An 18,630-nucleotide genomic window follows, 5' to 3' on the forward strand; every position below is an offset into this window, starting at 1 on the left:
TTCTTTCTCTCTAACGCAGGAACTAGAGAGGAGAGAGCAGAAGAAAAAAAACTTGAACATTCCGGCGAATGACCGAGGTACGGATCGATACTTATATTTTGTCTCTTCATTTTCCTTTTGGAAATATTTGCATTTTCTTTATATGTAAGCACATTGCATTTTCTTGATTTGTGTACTTTTACAGGTACATTAACAAGGAAATGGGTGAAATGTTAATGGATAGCCTAGATAATGATATCGATGGAGATATTATGGTTGTCAAAAAACCGAATGACGATAATTTAGAGTACCCAAAGCTCAGAATTTGCAATATGTCCCCTCGGAGTACCACCTCAAGCATGCAAAGTTCATCTGTTGATGGTCTAATTCTCGCCCCTGACAGTCATACCGATAATTTTTCTAAACCGATACATGACCGTGTTATTGAGATGCAAGGTTTGGATCAGTTTCCATCCAGGTCAATCTTCGGATCCGACAGTGAAGAGTCGAGGGCCGAATCGGAGTTTCAACATTTTGTTAGAGGAGAAGTGAGGAGAGTTATGGTGGCAAGGGATGATGAGGAGGAGGTGGAAAAACTCGAGGAAGAAGAAGATATCATACAAGTAAGGGTACCCAACAAGGAAACCCAATCTCCTCAGGTGAGGATTCCAATATCCCAGTCGGCAAGTCAATCTCCTCGTGGTAAGCCGGTCATGAGGATACAAAAATCCCAGTCTGCTAGAGTCAGGACTGATTCTACGTTGGAAGCCAATGCGTCTGACAAATCAAGTCCGAGAAGTAGACTTTCTCTCGGTAGACCTCCTACCGATAGAAGTCCAAGAACCACACATGCCGGTGTACCAATAAAGCAAAGAAGGAAGTTCTCTGTGGGAGAAGTGGAACTGCGCCAACTCAGGAATAATGCATCATCCAATACATCTGATGAGGAACTAAATGATCCTCGTGTCGGAACGCGTCTGCTCAAACAAGCAAATGAGCTGATTGCTTCTCAGGACAATCCTAAAAGGGCTCTTAGATTGGCTCTTCTAGCATCTAAATCATTTGAAATATGTGCTAAAGAGGAACCAAGTCTACAACTTGTTGCGAGTTTACATCTTATAGGTGCGATTTACTGCAAACTAGGCCAATGCGATGAGGCGATTCCAGTTCTAAAGCGTTCTATTGAGATCCTTCCTGTCATGCATCAAGGCCAGGAACAAGCGTTAGCCAAATTTGCTGGACATATGCAGTTGGGAGACACTTATGCCATGGTGGGTCAGCTCGAGAATTCCATCGAGTGCTATAAGATAGGATCGGAAATTCAGAAACAAATTCTTGGAGAAACGGATCCGAAAGTCGGTGAGACTTACCGCTATATAGCTGAAGCACATATACAGGCCTTGCAATTCGATGATGCTGAGAAGTTTTGTAAAATGGCTCTTGAAAACCATAGAAAGAATGGTTCATCTTCGATCGAGGAAGCGGCTGACCGAAGACTAATGGGTCTTATCTTGGGAACAAAGGGTTATCATGATGCAGCTCTTGAACATCTTCTCTTGGCTAGTATGGCAATGGTAACCAATGGCCAGGAAATGGAAGTCGCATCTCTTGACTGCAGTATAGGAGATTCCTACTTGTCGTTAGCTCGATATAATGAAGCTGTTTTTGCATATGAGAATTCATTAACCATGTTCAAAACAACCAAAGGAGAGAATCATACTTCTGTTGCTTCGGTATACGTTCGGTTGGCTGAATTGTATAACAAGATGGGTAAAGGAAGAGAATGCAAGTTTTACTGTGAAAATGCTCTACAAATTTACCAAAATCCCATTGCCGGAACTTTCCCTGAGGAAGTCGCTATTGGTTTAACTGATGTCTCCGCTATATATGAATCCATGAACGATCTTGAGATGGCTCTCGAGTTGCTTCAGAAATCTTTAATGATATATGAAAAAACTCACAGTCAACTAAACACAACTGCAGGCATTGAGGGTCAGATGGGTGTCTTGTACTATATTATGGGAAATTACACTGATGCTTACAGTTGCTTAAAGAATGCAACTGAGAAGCTTAGAGTGTGTGGGGAGACGAAATCTGCACTTTTCGGTACAACTCTAAATCAAATGGGTTTGACGTGCGTTCGGCTTAATTTAATAAGAGAAGCAGTAGATCTGTTCGAAGAAGCCATGCAAGTCCTTAAACAAGAATACGGAGATTATCATCCTGAAACACTAGGAGTATTGAGCAATCTAGCAGCTACATATGATGCAATTGGAAGGTATAACAAACCATTCTCCGTGCTTATAAGTTTTGATAAAATTTTAGCTTTTTGTACACTTGTTCTTTGTATATGAATTGTTTATTACGCAGGTTGGATGATGCAATAAGGATTTTAGAATATGTTGTTTGCATGAGGGAGGAGAAACTCGGAACAGCAAACACTGAGGTGGATGATGAGAAGAGGAGGTTGGCTCAGTTACAAAAAGAATCAGGCCGCGCACAAATAAACAAAGGTAGGTCACTTAAAGCACTGTTTTCCACTGATTCTGATATTACAGAAAACAATTCAATAATATTAAGGCGTGGGTTTAGTGAGCCACGAGTTCATTGGAACCTTTAATCCGTCATACATTCCGTGAATTCTTGGTCACAACCTTCGTGTAAGGTATTAAGTTTGCAAGAAAAGCATCTAGAAGGATTTTGATTAGAGTCTTTTGTTATATTCTGGTATTCTTTGGATCATAATGGAAAATGTATATTACTATGTAATTCCTTTTCTTCGGATTATGTTTGTGATATTTGTAATGATTTTGCACGAACTGAAGTTTGATTACCAGCGTTTTGCTTACCTTCCATGACTACAATAAAACTCCTTGCATAGTGAGCGCCGCCAGACCATATAAGTTTCCCAGATACATGTTTCTCTATCACATAACCTGCATTAACTTCCAGAGTAACCTTGGATGTCTGATTTTCACCTATCTTTTCGAACTTCAAACGATGTGGTTTAAAGTTTATTGCGACTCTTAAGGGTGCAATGACTTTTATAGTGTACATTCCAGGAGATCCAACATTCTTAACAGTTCGAGTAACAATAACTGGTCTTGAGAGTTTAAGAATAGTGATTATAGGGTAATTGAAGTTTACAAGACGAATTTTCTTTCACTCATAGTCATCGTTTGCAAAATTAGAGACTTGGATCTCGTTTGCACCAGTTGAACTTAACAAATCTAAGTTATCGTGAAGGGTTAATGATAGAGCATTGCTCGGTCGAACTCGCTAGTTTTGCTATCTCAAGCTTGTTATGAATGTTAGTAGCACAAAACTATAGCTTGATTTTTCTACTTAAGTCAAGTCTTGGACTAGGTTAGAGTATGGTAGTTGAGTTTCAGACATCAATGAATAACCCTAGAAGATTGAAGAATGAAGATCAAACATAAACTTTTGGATAACTTCATCAACAACGAGGTATGTGTAGACTTAACCATAATATTTACTCACAAGCAATATATTCTATCTAGTAGATATATTGCAAAGAAGAAGTTTCGAATAAAGCTTATCTTATTAAACATCTCGAAATCTGATTCAAGCAATAATTGTTCACATACTTGAAAAAATTTGTTAAGAAAAATATATTGTTAATAAAATATTTCGATTCAAGTTAATAATTTGGAAATTGCCTAAGAACTGGTATTCATCATCTATGGCAAATGGGAAAGTTTCAAATAGATTAAAGAGAGTTTACAAAACTACTGAATACTGGATACAGGAAGGTACACATACCCAGTACGCATACCCCGTAGTTATGAGTTCGTGTAAATGGATGACGTAACGTAGCCAGTACGCATACCTTAAGGACCTGAGTTCGTGGATTCCCTTAAGGTACGCATACCCTGTACGAATACATGAACTTGTGAATTCGTACTGGTCGTAGGTACGCATACCCTTTCGCATACCGACCAAGTGAGAACTTAAGAAAATGCATTCAGACTATTTTCTAAAATACGTTTGGCATTGTTATGGCTCTCATATATACCTCCAATACATTTTGAGCACTAAAAATCGCTCTGTGTTTGTATTTCATCACTCAAGTATTGATTTCTGAAAAAACACGACTTTGCTTATTAGGTCACAAGGCATATTTTCCAAGAACTATCATTATACATGGTTTCGGTACCCAAGACATAGTGTATATTCTTCTACATGATTTCAGTACAAACTTCTCACATGCTTACATGAACTCCTAACAAGAGTTTCATCTTTACAGTAAAAGTGTTTTCTTGAATCTCAAGTTATCTAGTTAGCTTGAATTCTAAGCAAACCTGGTCATGAAAATATATAAATAGGGACTCAAAACAACCAGAAAAATTAATCCCTAACACTTCTATGTCCTAGTTGTTTGTTTGAGTCGTCATATATGAACCTAGGCTTCGTCCTCTATGAACTTATGCTTCCTCGAGAAACATAAGTAGGTATATGGCTTACAGACTTCACTTATGGATTCGTGAAGCCATGCCCGACTATCTTTACCTTGATAGTTCGTGTATCCTAATCTTGTTCATTCTGTTATCTAGGTTTTAGTAATTTCTTTCAGGAACGAGATAAATAGAAATGGAAAAGTTCTCATCGTCTCAGACATTATGATCCCTCAAGATAGATATCTAAACTCTTCTTAATTGATTGGTTTAATATTTTTCTTAATAGGTGGTTAATAATCCAGGCTTCTCAACAAATTAAGTGTAAGTATTCTGGATTGGTGAGGTTTGCTAGCTTTGTCTATTGCAAACAGATTTCCAAGCCTTGATCTTTGACCTAAATGGAAATCAAATAGGCTTGTTTGGTAGAGGCAGATTGGTATTAAAAGTCTTCGCTTAGGCTGAAGCAACTCTTAGGCTGTAAAGGACGTTAGTTAAGGGAATCAATTGCATAGAGACTTGCAAGGTTCAAGATACATAAGGAGAACGACTGTAGATGAATTTCTTGTAAGGTGAATTCGGTCTCAACTACATTCCATTCCAAAGTTTGGTAGTAGGCTAGTGTCTGTAGCGATTTTCGGTGTTCAAATCTGGACAAGGTCCCGAGGGTTTTATGCAGTCGCAGTTTTCCTCGTTAGCAATAAATCTAGTGTCTTCTGTTTTTTCTTTTCCGCATTATATTTTTTATCTTTATAATAAGAATAATACAAGTAGTGTTTAATTAATTCTAATAGATATGTCCATCTTAATTGTGATCAATTAGGAGACTCATTCTTGTAGAATTCGTATCTTGAAAGATAGATAACAAGTTTCAAACTTAATATAATTCAAATCTGATTATTTACACAACTAGATTGATCTTGGATATCGATTTTTTGAGATAGAGATATAAACTCTATACATATTGTTGTCTTGACTTTCTGATTCACGAACTTTGTTGTCTTGACTTTCTGATTGTGAAGAGGTAGAGATGTAAACTCTATACATATTTTTCAAGGATCATTAAGTTTGTCTACTTGTAATTGTATTAAGTTTTATCTATACATGTTCTCGAACGAAAACGTTGGTGGTGTACTTGGTACTCTCATTTTCAGTTAAGTCATAAAACCAACCCCGGATCCACTGCACAAGTCGGTCTCATATGTTTTTCACCATAATTTGTTGGAGTGGCACTAACACATGGCATAGTTTGGATTGGCCTTTTTGCATTGCCAAAACAGATATAACAACGTGATACTTTAGAGGTTATAAGTCGGCCATTATATGAAAAAATCAAAAAAGTTAGCATTGTAGCAAACTAATAAACAACTGTGAATACTTTATTTTGGAGGGAATTCAAAAACTAATCAGTAATCATATAATTGTTGATTTAATTGCGGCGGGACTTCAATCGGAGTAAAGTGACTTGAGAATTCCAACAACACCAATAACAAAAGGAGGCTATTGATATGACAAACATGATGTTGAATACTTTCTTATTGACAGACCGGGTACTTAGAGGTCCATCGATGTGGTTAAAAGCAGTTATTATATCGACACATGCTGCTACAGCATCATGCTTGAAAACACAAAAACACACACAATCATATCAAGTTGTAAAAGTACTCAAACACTAAGTACAACATTTTTTAAATAAATTAAAACCTTGAGAATCACTAGTGTAATAATATCATGTCTTCAGGAATAAAATGAAGCAATAAATGGTGCAACTGTAACATTTATTTCTTTTCTTGGATTTGTAATGTAACCCACCAAAGACCTAACATTTAAACCCAAAGTAAGTATATATGCTAACTTATACAATATGTATATTTAAACGTTTTCAATATGGAGAAGCAAGAAGATTTAATCTTACTTAGTAGAATTCATGTAAAAAAAAAGACTTAAAGGGATAAATGATAAGTATTGATGGAAGTTCATGAGCTTCAAATGCATATCTTCTGAATCCTCCTTATTGTTAACTAAAATAATCCCGACACCACCAATTTCATTTATCTATGAAGCGTTCGCTCCGTCAACTTATCCTCCCCAAAGACACACCACAATTTTCCCCTTTACTTTCTCATCAATTAGTCCAGTCACTTCATATGTTCAACTACATCAGTATTAAAATGAAAAAAAAATTATACCTTATAAATATGAGGTTAAATTTAATGTTTAACAAAGAGATTTCTCAATATAATTCTTGCGCCATATCCTCGTATCCTCCAGCAAATCGGTCGTCAACCAGAGGGCAAAACTTTTGTTCTAGTAAGAAAAACTAGAACAAAAGATACACTTTTTATGGAACATATGTAATATGTTTTTGTTAGCCACATCCAATTTGAAAAATAACTTGATGCATAACTGAAATATAAAAAGGAAAAAAAGCAATAGAATGCAACTCAGGTTTAAGTTGTTTCTTAGTTGAATATCTACTCGGAATTCTCTATTAACGGTGCTTGCCCCAGCTATTATCATCCAAAAGGAGACATTGTTAACACCACCATGACCTTCAGTACCATTATCTCCAGCTAAACTAACAACTATCATCCCATTCATAACAACACATAATAATCCAATGGCGTATATATAACTAACTAATAATTGGTATTGCACATAAAACTTTAGAAAATATATGATCACTTGCGATCTTTGTTGTGTTATCACTAAGGGCAAGGCATGACTGCTTTCCAATGATTGTCTTTAAAAAAGATTAAGATTTTTTTTTTCATGGACAATAATTTGCATTTTAAACTTGTATTAATTTATATAAAAAACTACATATCATCAAGATCCGGTTCTTTCAAAGAATTAGTTGGAAGTCTCACAACAAGCTGAGCTCCAACCCTTTTGCAAATTTAATTTAATTTATTTCTTAAAAAGTTGTACAAAATGTTCATACTCATAAATCTATTATGTTTAAGAAAATAATTCAAAAAAAAAAAACACATATAATAAGTTATTGTATTTTTAATACATCAAACACATATTTATTATTAAGTTAGCATTAATGCATATGTTTAACAAAATCCCATTGTAGGAACTTCCCCTGAGGAGATATCTATTAGATCAACTAATGTCTCAGTTATATACGAATCCATGAATCTTGAGATGGCTCTCAAGTTGCTTCATAAAGCTCTAATGATATGTGCAAAAACTCACAGCCAACTGAACACAACTGTAGGGATTGAGACCAGATGGGTGTCTTGTATTATATGATGATGAGGGATTTTTCTGACGCTTACAGTTGTTTAAGAATATAACTAAAAACCTTAGAGTGTACTGTGATACTAAATATGCACTTTTTGGTACAACTCTGAATCAAATGGGTTTGACGTGTGTTCAACTAAATTCAATAAGAGAAATTGTGGATACGTTTGAAGAAGCTATGCAAATTCTTTAGCAAGAATGCGACGCTTATAGCAAGAGTTTTGAGCAATCTAGCAACTGCTTATGATGCACTCGGAAGGTGCAACTATGCTTGCATGTTATGGCTAAATCTTAGACTTTTATGTACTTGTTCTTTGTGTATGAATTGTTACTTATGCAGGTTGGATGATGCGATCAAGATTTTAGGATATGTTGTTTGTACGGGGGAAAGGAAACTCGGGACGGTAAATACCTATGAGGATGATCATAAAAGGAGGTTGGCTCAGTTATAAAAAGAATTAATCAGCACACAAGTGAACAAAGGTCACTTAAAGCACTGTTTTCCACTAATTTTGATATTACATGGAAAAAATTGATAATATATATAAAGGCATGGGTTTAATGAGCCATGAGTTCAGTGGAACCTTTAATCCTCCAAATATTCTCCGAGTTCTTGCTCACAACTTCACGTAGAGTATTAAGTTTTTTTTTAAAAAAAAAAACATGCATGCATGCATGCATGCATATAAAAGGAGTTTTATTAGAATATTTGTATTCTTTGATCATAATGCAAAATGTATATTTGTTTATAATTTTTTTATTTAGAATATGTTGGAAATATTTGTAATAATTTCAAGTTGCATGAGCCAAAGTTTAATTAACTAGACTTTTGCTTGCCTTCCATGACTATAATAGGACTCCTCACATAGTGAACACCATCATACCATATAAGCTTCCCAAATACAGGTTTCTCTATCACATAACCTCTCTTAACTTTCAAAGTAACGTTGAATGTCTTATCTTCACCTATCTTTTCAAACTTCAAACGCTTTGGTTTAACATTCATTGTGACTCCCAAGGGTGCAATAGCTTTTACAATGTACGTACCAGGAGAATCGACATTCTTAACGGTTCGAGTAACAGTAACTGGTCTTGATAGTATAGGAATTGTGATTGCGGGGTAATTGAAGTCTACAAGACGAATTTTCTTGCACTTGTATCCGTCGTTTGCAAAATTGGAGACTTGGTTTACGTTTGCACCAGTTGAACATAAGAAATCTAAGTAATCATGAACAGCTAAGTCATACACCAACCCTGGATCCACTGCACGAGTCGGTCGTATATGTCCTGCACCATAACTGAATGGAGTACCACTAACGCCTGAGACAGTTTGGATTGGCCTTCTTGCGTTGCTACGGGTTCTAGCTGGAAACACCAACACCAACAACATAATCCATTAGTGATTATAAACAAGCCATTATATGAAAAATTATACGGAGTTAACAATGTAACGAACTGATGAACAACTGCGATTATTTTAAATAACAGTGGATTCAAAAGCGAACCAGTATTCATAAGTGCTGATTTAATTGCGGCGAGACTCCATTCAGGGTGAAGTGATTTGAGAAGTCCAACAACACCAGTAACATGAGGACATGCCATTGATGTACCAGACATAATGTTGAATACTTTTTTATCGTCAGACCAGGTACTTATAGGTCCATCAATATAGTTGAAAGGAGCTATTATATCCACACCTGGTGCTACAACATCAGGCTTGCAAACACACACACAAACACTTAGATTAAGTTGTGACATTCTAAGATACCAAACTAGTAAGACATTTTTTAACACCATTTAAGTGATCTGCAAATTAAACATGGTGGAAAATTATGAGAATCAAATGAAAATAAAATAAAACCTTGAGAATTTCTGGTGCAATACTATTAGGTCCTGTAGAAGAAAAAGAAGCAACAACTGATGCAGGCATTATGTTCATTTCTGTTCTTGGATTTGTGATGTAACCCACTGGAGACCTGCATTTGAACCAAAGTAAACAAACATGGTAAATTATACTATTTGTATACGTCAAACATTATCAATCTGGAAGGGTAAGAATATTTAATCTTACTCAGTAGAATTCAGGTAAGAAAAGAGATTTAAACCATCAGAATAAGAAATACGTATAGACGGAAGTTCATGAGCTTCGAAATGTAATTCATCTAAATCCTCATTATATCTAACTAGAATAATGCCAAGGCCACCAATTTCATTTATGTATGAAGCTTTCACTTTGTCAATTGATCTCCTCGAAGACACACCACAATTTTCCCCTTTACTTTCTCATCAATAAGTCCAGTCACTTCGCAAGTCGAACTACAGATCAAAATTATAAATATGGGGTTAAATTTATTTCTATAACCATTAAATAGATTAGTCAGTCTAATTCTTACGCCATATCCTCATATTCTCCAGCAGATCTACCGTCAACCAGTGGGTAAAACTTTTGTTCTGGTAAGGAGAAACCAGACATACTTTGGCCCTGGAACGAGAAAAAAGATAGCCAGTTTGAAACTTGATGCATAAATGAAACAAAAAAGAGAAGAAAAACACAACATAACACGCGTAATGCACGTAATGCCTGCTTATACCTGAAGGATTAAGTTGTTTCCAAGTTCAATATCTTCTTGAAATTCTCTATCAATGGTGCTTGCACTAACAGTTATCATCCAAGGTGCGACATTGTTAACACCACCTTGACCTTCCGTACCATTATTTCCAGCAGAACAAACAACTGTGATGTCTTCCATAACAGCATGTAATGATCCAATGGCAATGCTATCTGATAGATAATCAATAGGCGCTTGACCCAACGATATCGATAGTATATCGACATTATCGTGTATCGCAGCATCAATGCCGGCCATGATATCGGCATCTGAACACTCCGGACGAATCCCTGCCTCTGGACAACATACCTTATATGCCGCTACTCTAGCATTAGGGATCCACCTTTTGTTGTGCCGTTGGCTAATCCGAACATATTGGCGTCATCTACAAAACGACCACCCGCCGTCGATAAAGTGTGGGTCCCATGACCTCCTCTGTCACGTGTGTTATGATATGCTTGAGTTATGTATCTTGGGCTTACATTTTGTGTGTTTTTTTCCAATCCTTCCTTGAAGTACCTTGCTCCGATTAATTTCCTGTGATTTATCTCGATTAGAAAGAGATCAAACATAGAGTAAGAGCATGTTTTTTTTTTAGTGACTGGGGGTCCGGATCTGACTCGGCTCAAGTCAAATGTCAAACTGTGTGTCTTTTCTTTTGAGTCATATCTGACTCGCGATCTGAATCAGATCTAATCCATGACTCGGACTTGTTTGATTCAGGTAATAAAATATCCTTAACTCATGGAAACAACTCACTGACTTATATTTTTGAGTCAGATCTGACCTCAAAACCAAACATATTGAGTCAGATCCAAATAAGCCACATGATTTCTATCTGGACGAGTCGGGAGAAAACTGAAGCAACAAAATATAATAAAAACCTGTTACATGGGACTCCATTTTAAGTAATGTCGTCATAACAGCTCCCTTTCCATTTTGATGGAATGGGTCCCATTCCTTCTTCTCTAAAGCTTGCTGATTCGGGCCAAACACATGTAATAAATAGTTCGTCATATGGACCGGAATCACCTCCTAAGGCTGAGTGTAGTGGTTGTTTAGTTTAACCTTGAATTTCAAAGGTCCATGTCGGGAACTAAGTTTAGTGATTTAAAAAGATTCAAGAGAAAAGTGCTAAATAATTTAGCGTAGATACACTGATTAATTTAGCGCAAAGGATATCAGCCAATGGTCTCTAACGGGATTTAACCACCAAAAATATCGTTGGCTGAAAATTATTTGCGGAAATAATTTTCTGGAAAAATAATTATTTTTTACACGAAACTATATATAGTTTTGGTTTTAGCTTTCATTCAAGCTACCTCGTGAACCATAACTTAAATAAATAAATAATTGTCAGTGAACCTCTACAAATCTTCTCAAAAACTATCAACTCAGGATCAAAATTAACAATAAGACCCTTTGTTTCTTTTGTAGGGCGGGGCATTCAAAGATGTGTGTGGCTGTGAGTGGTTTTTACGTAGATCAAGAGGAATGACTTTTTGGGAGTCATTTTTGTTTTTGGGAGACAACGGTTCTACTTTTAGTAAGACATTAGAAGTAAAGTGAAGACATTTTTTATCCAAATATTTATGTTAATATTAAAATTATCCTTGCTAATTAAATTTGTGTAATAAGTAGTTAGTGTAATCATTAATTAGTGTAATTAAACATTGTTAATAAGTGATTAGTGTAAGATAAAGAAGAAGGAGATTATAAGAGTTGGAAAAACTCAATTATCTTTTTATTTTTTGAATCTCAACCTTCAAACCACTCAAGCATACTTCAAATTTAGTTTTTTGTTGAAATTTTATAGCTTGAAAAGTCAAACAAGTTCGGCTACAAGATCTGAAGAATAGGTAGCCGAACTTATTTGGAAGTATAATTTCCGCTACTTTTTCCTAAGACGCAGGTAGTCTAACTCGCTTTTAATGGAGGTTTTGATGAGTTCGACTAATAGGTTCCGAGACAGGTAACCGAACTTTTATTCTAGAGTATACAAAGTAATGTTCGGTTTCCAACATTAATTTTCGACTAAACCGAACTCAATATCAGAGTGAAGTTCGGTTAGGAGAAAAAAATCTCAAATAAACCGAACTCAACATATGTGTTTGCATAGTAGAGTTCGGGTAGCAATTTTTTTTTTGCAAACCAACCGAACTCAACATATTGATTTTCAAAGAAGGGTTCGGTTAGCAATTTTTTTTTGGGAATCAGCCGAACTCAATATTTGTTGTTCTAATACAAGTGTTCGGTTAAAGGACAAAATTTTCCAATTAACCTGACCAACCGAACACAATATATTGGTTTTCAAAGAGGATTTCGGTTAAAAAAAAAATTCGCGAACCACGAAGTTCGGTTATGAAAAATTAATTCGTGATAACCAAAGTGTTCTTCCTGTTCTTGGTTTCAGAATGTTCGGTCAGTGAACTAGGTTTTTTTTTAAATTCCTAACTGAACATGCCACTGTAACTTCCATTTAAATCATATTTTGATGATTTTTGCTCAATTTTCTCGATCAAAAACGAATTAAAAGTGATGCATTTTTCAATTGAACAAGGAACTTCAAGGATAGATAGAAGAAGAAGAAGAAGAAGAAGAAGAAGAAGAAGAAGAAGAGAAGAGTTTTTTTTTTAGGTTATTTTCTTTTAAAATTAGAATAAAGGATAAATATGTATTTTTCTATCTTTAGGACACCTCTTATAAGTATGGAAAAGTTGGCCTAATAAAATCTTGGTCCCCTCAAAAAACCCATAGTCTCCAAAAAATCGTTCTTCAAGAGGACTGTCTATCCAAAACTTCTCATGCCTACCCAGCTCAACTGGCTCAAAAACCTAATATTTTTAAAAACTTGGGCTTTAAAGCCCATTTATGCCCGTTGTCCACCCTAGAAAAAGAAAAATTCTCCTCGTAACAACATTTCTAACTCCTCCCACAAGGTTAAGAAACGAAAAGGAAAGTAAATTACCGGTATCAATACTTTCGATGATCACATCTTCTCCAAACCTTGCCCTCTCCTATAAGGATCCCGGCAAAACTTCACCATTGTGCTCCAATCCTATAAATTCCCATGATTTTGTTGTTTGCAACTCCTTTCCCTTGTCTTCAAAAACCGATATAACATTTGGATGCTCTACACAGAGAACAAACTAAATCAACATAATACAAAAATGATGTAAGTGCCAAAAAAACAAAAAATGATTAAATAGTTTATTGAAATGAAACGAAAAAAAACTCATACTTGAGATTTCTCGTGCTTCTTCTTGATGAAGGTTAGCTGCAAACCCGTTAATATTTTTTGTGTATGAATAATAGATGGCTTGTTTTGCCTTTGCACGACTGCAAAAGAGATCAAATAAAACAAGGGCAAATTATACTCCTTATATTCAGAATATTTTGCAAATATTATTGTGATGAGCTATCATCTGGTCTTGAAATATCACCTTCCTAAAAAGGATCCCAAAATTTCATGATGCTGTTCCGAAACTTGTTCGAGATCGACGGACGATAGTTCAGGACCATGGTGATGTCTTCCTAAGTATACCACGTAAGACTGTAACAAGAAGAATTAGTATATGTTTATCACTACAAATTAGATAAAGAAAATTTAGACTATAGATGACCTTTTTTTGAGCAATAGAGGTTGTATGAAAATGAGAGACACACAAGATGCATAAAAGAAGAGAAAAAGAATACGGAAAATGAGTCATTTGTCCAAATATTTTTAAATCACGGTTCAAATGGACGAGTAAAAAATAGTTTGGGTGAAATGGCAAAGAAAAAACAGTAAGGATGAAACTGGTTACATCCTGGCTTAAATTTAAAAAATAGCAAGGATGAAACTGGATACATCCTGTGTAAATTAAAAATAAGAAAAAATATTTGAAAATGGGCACGATAAAACTGGTTACATCCTGCCTATTTTTACATTTTTGTCCATTTAAACAGTATCAAAATCTAACTGTCCATTTCACCCAGAAATTGTTGATTTTGGTCTTTTTAACTAATTTTGTGAAAAGAATATTGGTTTGAAATGTTCATGATCATGTCTCTTCTATCTTCCTCCTTGATCTCTTTTACTTCTATTCTCTCGTACAAACACCTTAATTTGAATAACATTAACATTTCCTAACACTAATGAAGTTTAACTTCTTCTCTTTACTAACTTGAATCAACTCATGCATGCTTTTTGGTATAACGCATTCATTTAATTGGTCAAATATCCACCAAAATGTAACATGCAAAAATCTCATAATGAATGGGAACAAAAGTGAAAGCAAAACTCTCTAAAATAATAAATAAACTTGATTAGAAACTTACACATTTATACCACGAAGAACAAGGGGAAGCTAGAACTATAGGCACTGGTAGGCAAAAGGGGTAGAAATGGAGCTAGGAAGAACGTTGATTTTGGACATACAGGAATCTTTCTAGGCATATTGAATGAAGACAAAAAAAGGTTGTGAAATAACAAAATCAGATATCCCCTTAACCCAGATTTTTTTAATAGCAAATCTACCATTTACGTATTAGTGTTAATAATCTGGATTAGTGGTTAAATATTTTGTTTAGTGATTAAGATAATTTTCAGAATTATAAAGGTTGTTTAGATGAAAAAATTTGGGGGGAAAAAAATCAAAGTTTTGGTTAAGAAGGAGAGAAAGAGAAGGAGAAAGTGAGAAAAATTTAATTCTTGATTCAATGGAGGATGAGGAGTGTCATAATTCATATAAAAAAGCTAGGAAAATACATATCAACTACAACCATGATTCCCAAATGGATGATTTCTTAAATTATGAGAATGATTTTACACAAACTCAAACTCAAACACAAACTCAAGATGATGATTTTTATGAGCCAAATCCAGATGATGAGCACATATATGAGGAACCCAACGCTTCTAATACACATGTACACTTCTATCTTATGCTCAATCTCACTTCTATAGCTACAAATTATCAAAAGTTTGGATTTTTGCTTCATGGTTCGGCGAACCAGGTTGAGGTTCGGCTCACATCTATGAGCCGAATCAACCAAATGATGAACGGTTCGCCTCACTGAATCTGTTTACAGCATGCGTCGAACCTATAATTTTCAATTCTCACCATTTTGCTACACACTAGTTCGGCTTATATGAAAGTTTCATAGTAAGCCGAACAACATCTTGCATAGCCCGGAATAAGAAAATTAATGGTTTGGCTTATATTGATAATAGCGTATAAGCCGAAACCTCTGAATGTTTACGGTTCGGCACATAATTTCATTATCCTATGAGCCGAACATAAATTTGTTAATTTTTGGGTTAAAATATTGAGTGTGGTTCGGCACATATTTAGAATATCGTATAAGCCGAAACCTGTAAATGTTTATGATTCGGCACATAATATGATTGTCGAATGAGCCGAACCTTGCTATTATAATTCTTTTCTAGTATATAACCTTGTGATATTCTTTGTAGATCGTGGTTGGCCCATGGAAAATCAACCTGATCCAGTAGACATGATTCACGAGAATACCAAGGATCACTTCCAAAATGATTTGGTATGTAAGAACTTTATGAGCACCTTAATGTTGTCGGAATATTTCAAAGTTTTTCTTACAAATTATTTGTTTTGGAATGAACGTAGACATGGAAAACTAAATCCGAAGTTCTTGATTGGTTTGAGGAACATGCGATGAAGGTAAATTGTATACTAGTTAAAGGACAATAAAGCCGATGGGATCGGTTTGAAATAATTTGTGAGCGTAGTGGAACCGGCGCTAGCAAGGTTAAAAAGGGTGACGTATATGTTGGGAAGACCGGGAGAAAGAATAGGACGAAGATGAAGAAAATAAATTTCCATTTCAAGATTGTTTTCAACCTCAAGAATAAGACCACGAAGAAAGAAAATCAATATTGGATAATGAATAAAGATATGGATTGTCTTCATAACCACCCACGTCCCAAAGACCTTCATGGACATGCGAAATTAGCGCGACTCAAACCCGACGAGATGCTAGAAGCGGATAAAATGACACGAGCACGTTTTCCACCTTCTAGGATTCTTAGCAAATTGAAGGAGGACAACAAGAATAACAAGTCGACTATGCAAACTATCTACAATGCAAGACAAAAGATTAGAAGACTCAATTTGCAAGGTAGGATGGTGATGCAACAAGTAATGTGGTTAGGGGTGAAGAATAACTACGCTTGCCAAAAGAAGTTGGATGACTTCGGTCAAGTCACACACCTTTTCCTTGCCCACCCGTAATGCCCCCAATTGGCTCTATGCTTCCCACAAGTTATTATAGTGGATTGCACGTACAAGACTAATAAATATGAGATGTCGTTGATGAACATTGTGGGTCATACTTCGACAAAGGCACCGTTCACCGTGGCTTTTTGTTTCATGAAAAACGAGAAGAAAGAGAGTTATGTTTGGGGTTTAGAAAAATTGAAGTTAATCTTCCGGGAGGGTGCTCTTCTTAAAGTGTTCGTTTCCGATCAAGATTCATCATCGATCATCATCGTCCTTCTCTTTCTCTGGTTCTGCCACCTTCTTACCTTTCTTGTCTTTCTTGGGTTTTCCTTGGGGTTGTGTTTCTTGATGAACTTCTTCATGTTCTTCTTGATTACCATCAACTTCTTCTTGTCTTCCAACTCTTCCTTGTTCAGCTTCTTCTTCTAAAATGTCTCCTCTACCTCCCGCTCTCAATCTTTTCTTACCTCCTCCTCGAGGATCGGGATTTTTAGAAGTAGAAGGTGTTACCTCCATCTTCTTCCTCTTATTAGCTGCATTAGGCCTGACACCAGTATGAAAGTTAGAAGTATACTTTGAACAACAAAGGGATACAAACTATATGAAATATGTATTTGAAAATCCAAAAACTTGTCAACATATAAGAAGGCTCGGCTTACCCGAAATAACACATATGAGCCGAATAATGTCTTGAAATTTTTATTAGCTTACACAGAGAGTGGATCGACTCATACCACAAAAAAATTATAAGCCGATCCTATATATTCGGCTCACAACCGATACTTTCGAATAAGATCAACCTATGATTATGAACTCAAACATGCATTCGGCGCAACATGATATCATATAAATAAGCCGATCATATACACTTGTAAAATTTATGGAATTTTAACAATGATATTCGGCGCAATCCTAATACTATCGAATAAGCCGAATCTATACTTATGAATTGAAACATTTATTCTGCGCAAAATGGTGTCATACAAATAAGCCGATCCTACACATGAAGAATTCATGAATTTCAAACAACATTAATCGGCGCAAAACTAATACAACCATACAAGCCGATCCCAAGCACATGCAAAAATTCTGAAATTCAAACAACATTTATTCGGCACAAAACTAATACTACCATACAAGCCGATCCTACGCACATGCAAAATTTCTGAAATTCACAAAACATATTCGGCCCAAAACTAACACCATCGAATAAGCCGATCCTAAATATAAGTCTCTGTGTCATTAAGTTCGGCTCAAAACGGATTTCAGATTTACGCCGAGCCGTTCATATGCACTTTCAGGGTTCAGTTTCAAGAACAGCTAGGCGCACATCTAAGATTTTTTTTTCGTCGAACTATACACTGTCACCGCCGCAGAAACATGATTTTGACGAATTAAATCGACCAAACCAATCAAAAACATCAAATACGAGATGGGTTTGTAGAACTAACCTTCTTATTCTCATTTCCGGAGTTGGTTCTTCTTCAATCTCTTCTTCCGGTTGATTTTGTGGTTGATTTTGAGTTTGTTCTTCACTCTCTAAATCTTCTTCTTCGTCAATAGGTTGTTCAATCGATCGATTTGAACGAGATACTGGCTTACGACGACCCATTATGTAGATGAGTTTAATCGTCGACTAATTTTTCACGAATCGACGATTAAATTCCCGCGATGATACAATGAAAAAAAAAAGGGTTTGGCTGCTGTGGAGGAGGAAGAATAAGGGGTTATGAAACTGATTTTAGGTCTATTGATTATAGGTTTTTGTATTAGGGTTAGGGATAGATTAGTAATTTAAAGGATTTAAGGGCATATATGTAATTGAACTACCCCATAGGGTACCCCTTATAAGGTCACCCAAGTTAGGACTATTACTTTGTATGCCTAGAAAGATTTTGGTATGCCCAAAATCAGGGTTCGCTAGGAATCAGGATAAGAAAATAAAGGATAAAATAGGCCTTGAGGCCCATTATTTCAAACACTAGATTTGGGATCCCGCTGAGTAGGGCGGGCAAGTTCTTATCCATGCCTCAAGATGACTCCGCCACCAAGAGCGATGACCAAATCGTCGTTCAGTTATCTAGCAAATACCAATTCTTTGCAGTATTATTATGCGAATAACATGCATCTGGCCTT

The 18,630-nt window shown here is 35.7% G+C and overlaps 1 protein-coding gene and 1 pseudogene across 1 annotated transcript; one reads left to right on the plus strand and one right to left on the minus strand.

Moving 5' to 3' along the window:
• LOC113282346 (protein KINESIN LIGHT CHAIN-RELATED 3-like) lies at positions 1–2,827 on the plus strand. Its single transcript, XM_026531329.1, has 3 exons — positions 1–77; positions 185–2,257; positions 2,350–2,827. Exons 2-3 carry the CDS (start codon positions 201–203, stop codon positions 2,597–2,599), a joined length of 2,307 nt encoding a protein of 768 aa, XP_026387114.1. The 5' UTR covers positions 1–77; positions 185–200; the 3' UTR covers positions 2,600–2,827.
• Positions 2,828–8,463: 5,636 nt separating this feature from the next.
• Positions 8,464–18,630, minus strand: part of LOC113276644 — a 59,837-nt pseudogene continuing 49,670 nt past the window's right edge.

This window comes from Papaver somniferum, chromosome 1 (assembly GCF_003573695.1).
Source record: "Papaver somniferum cultivar HN1 chromosome 1, ASM357369v1, whole genome shotgun sequence".
NCBI classification, from domain to species: domain Eukaryota; kingdom Viridiplantae; phylum Streptophyta; class Magnoliopsida; order Ranunculales; family Papaveraceae; genus Papaver; species Papaver somniferum.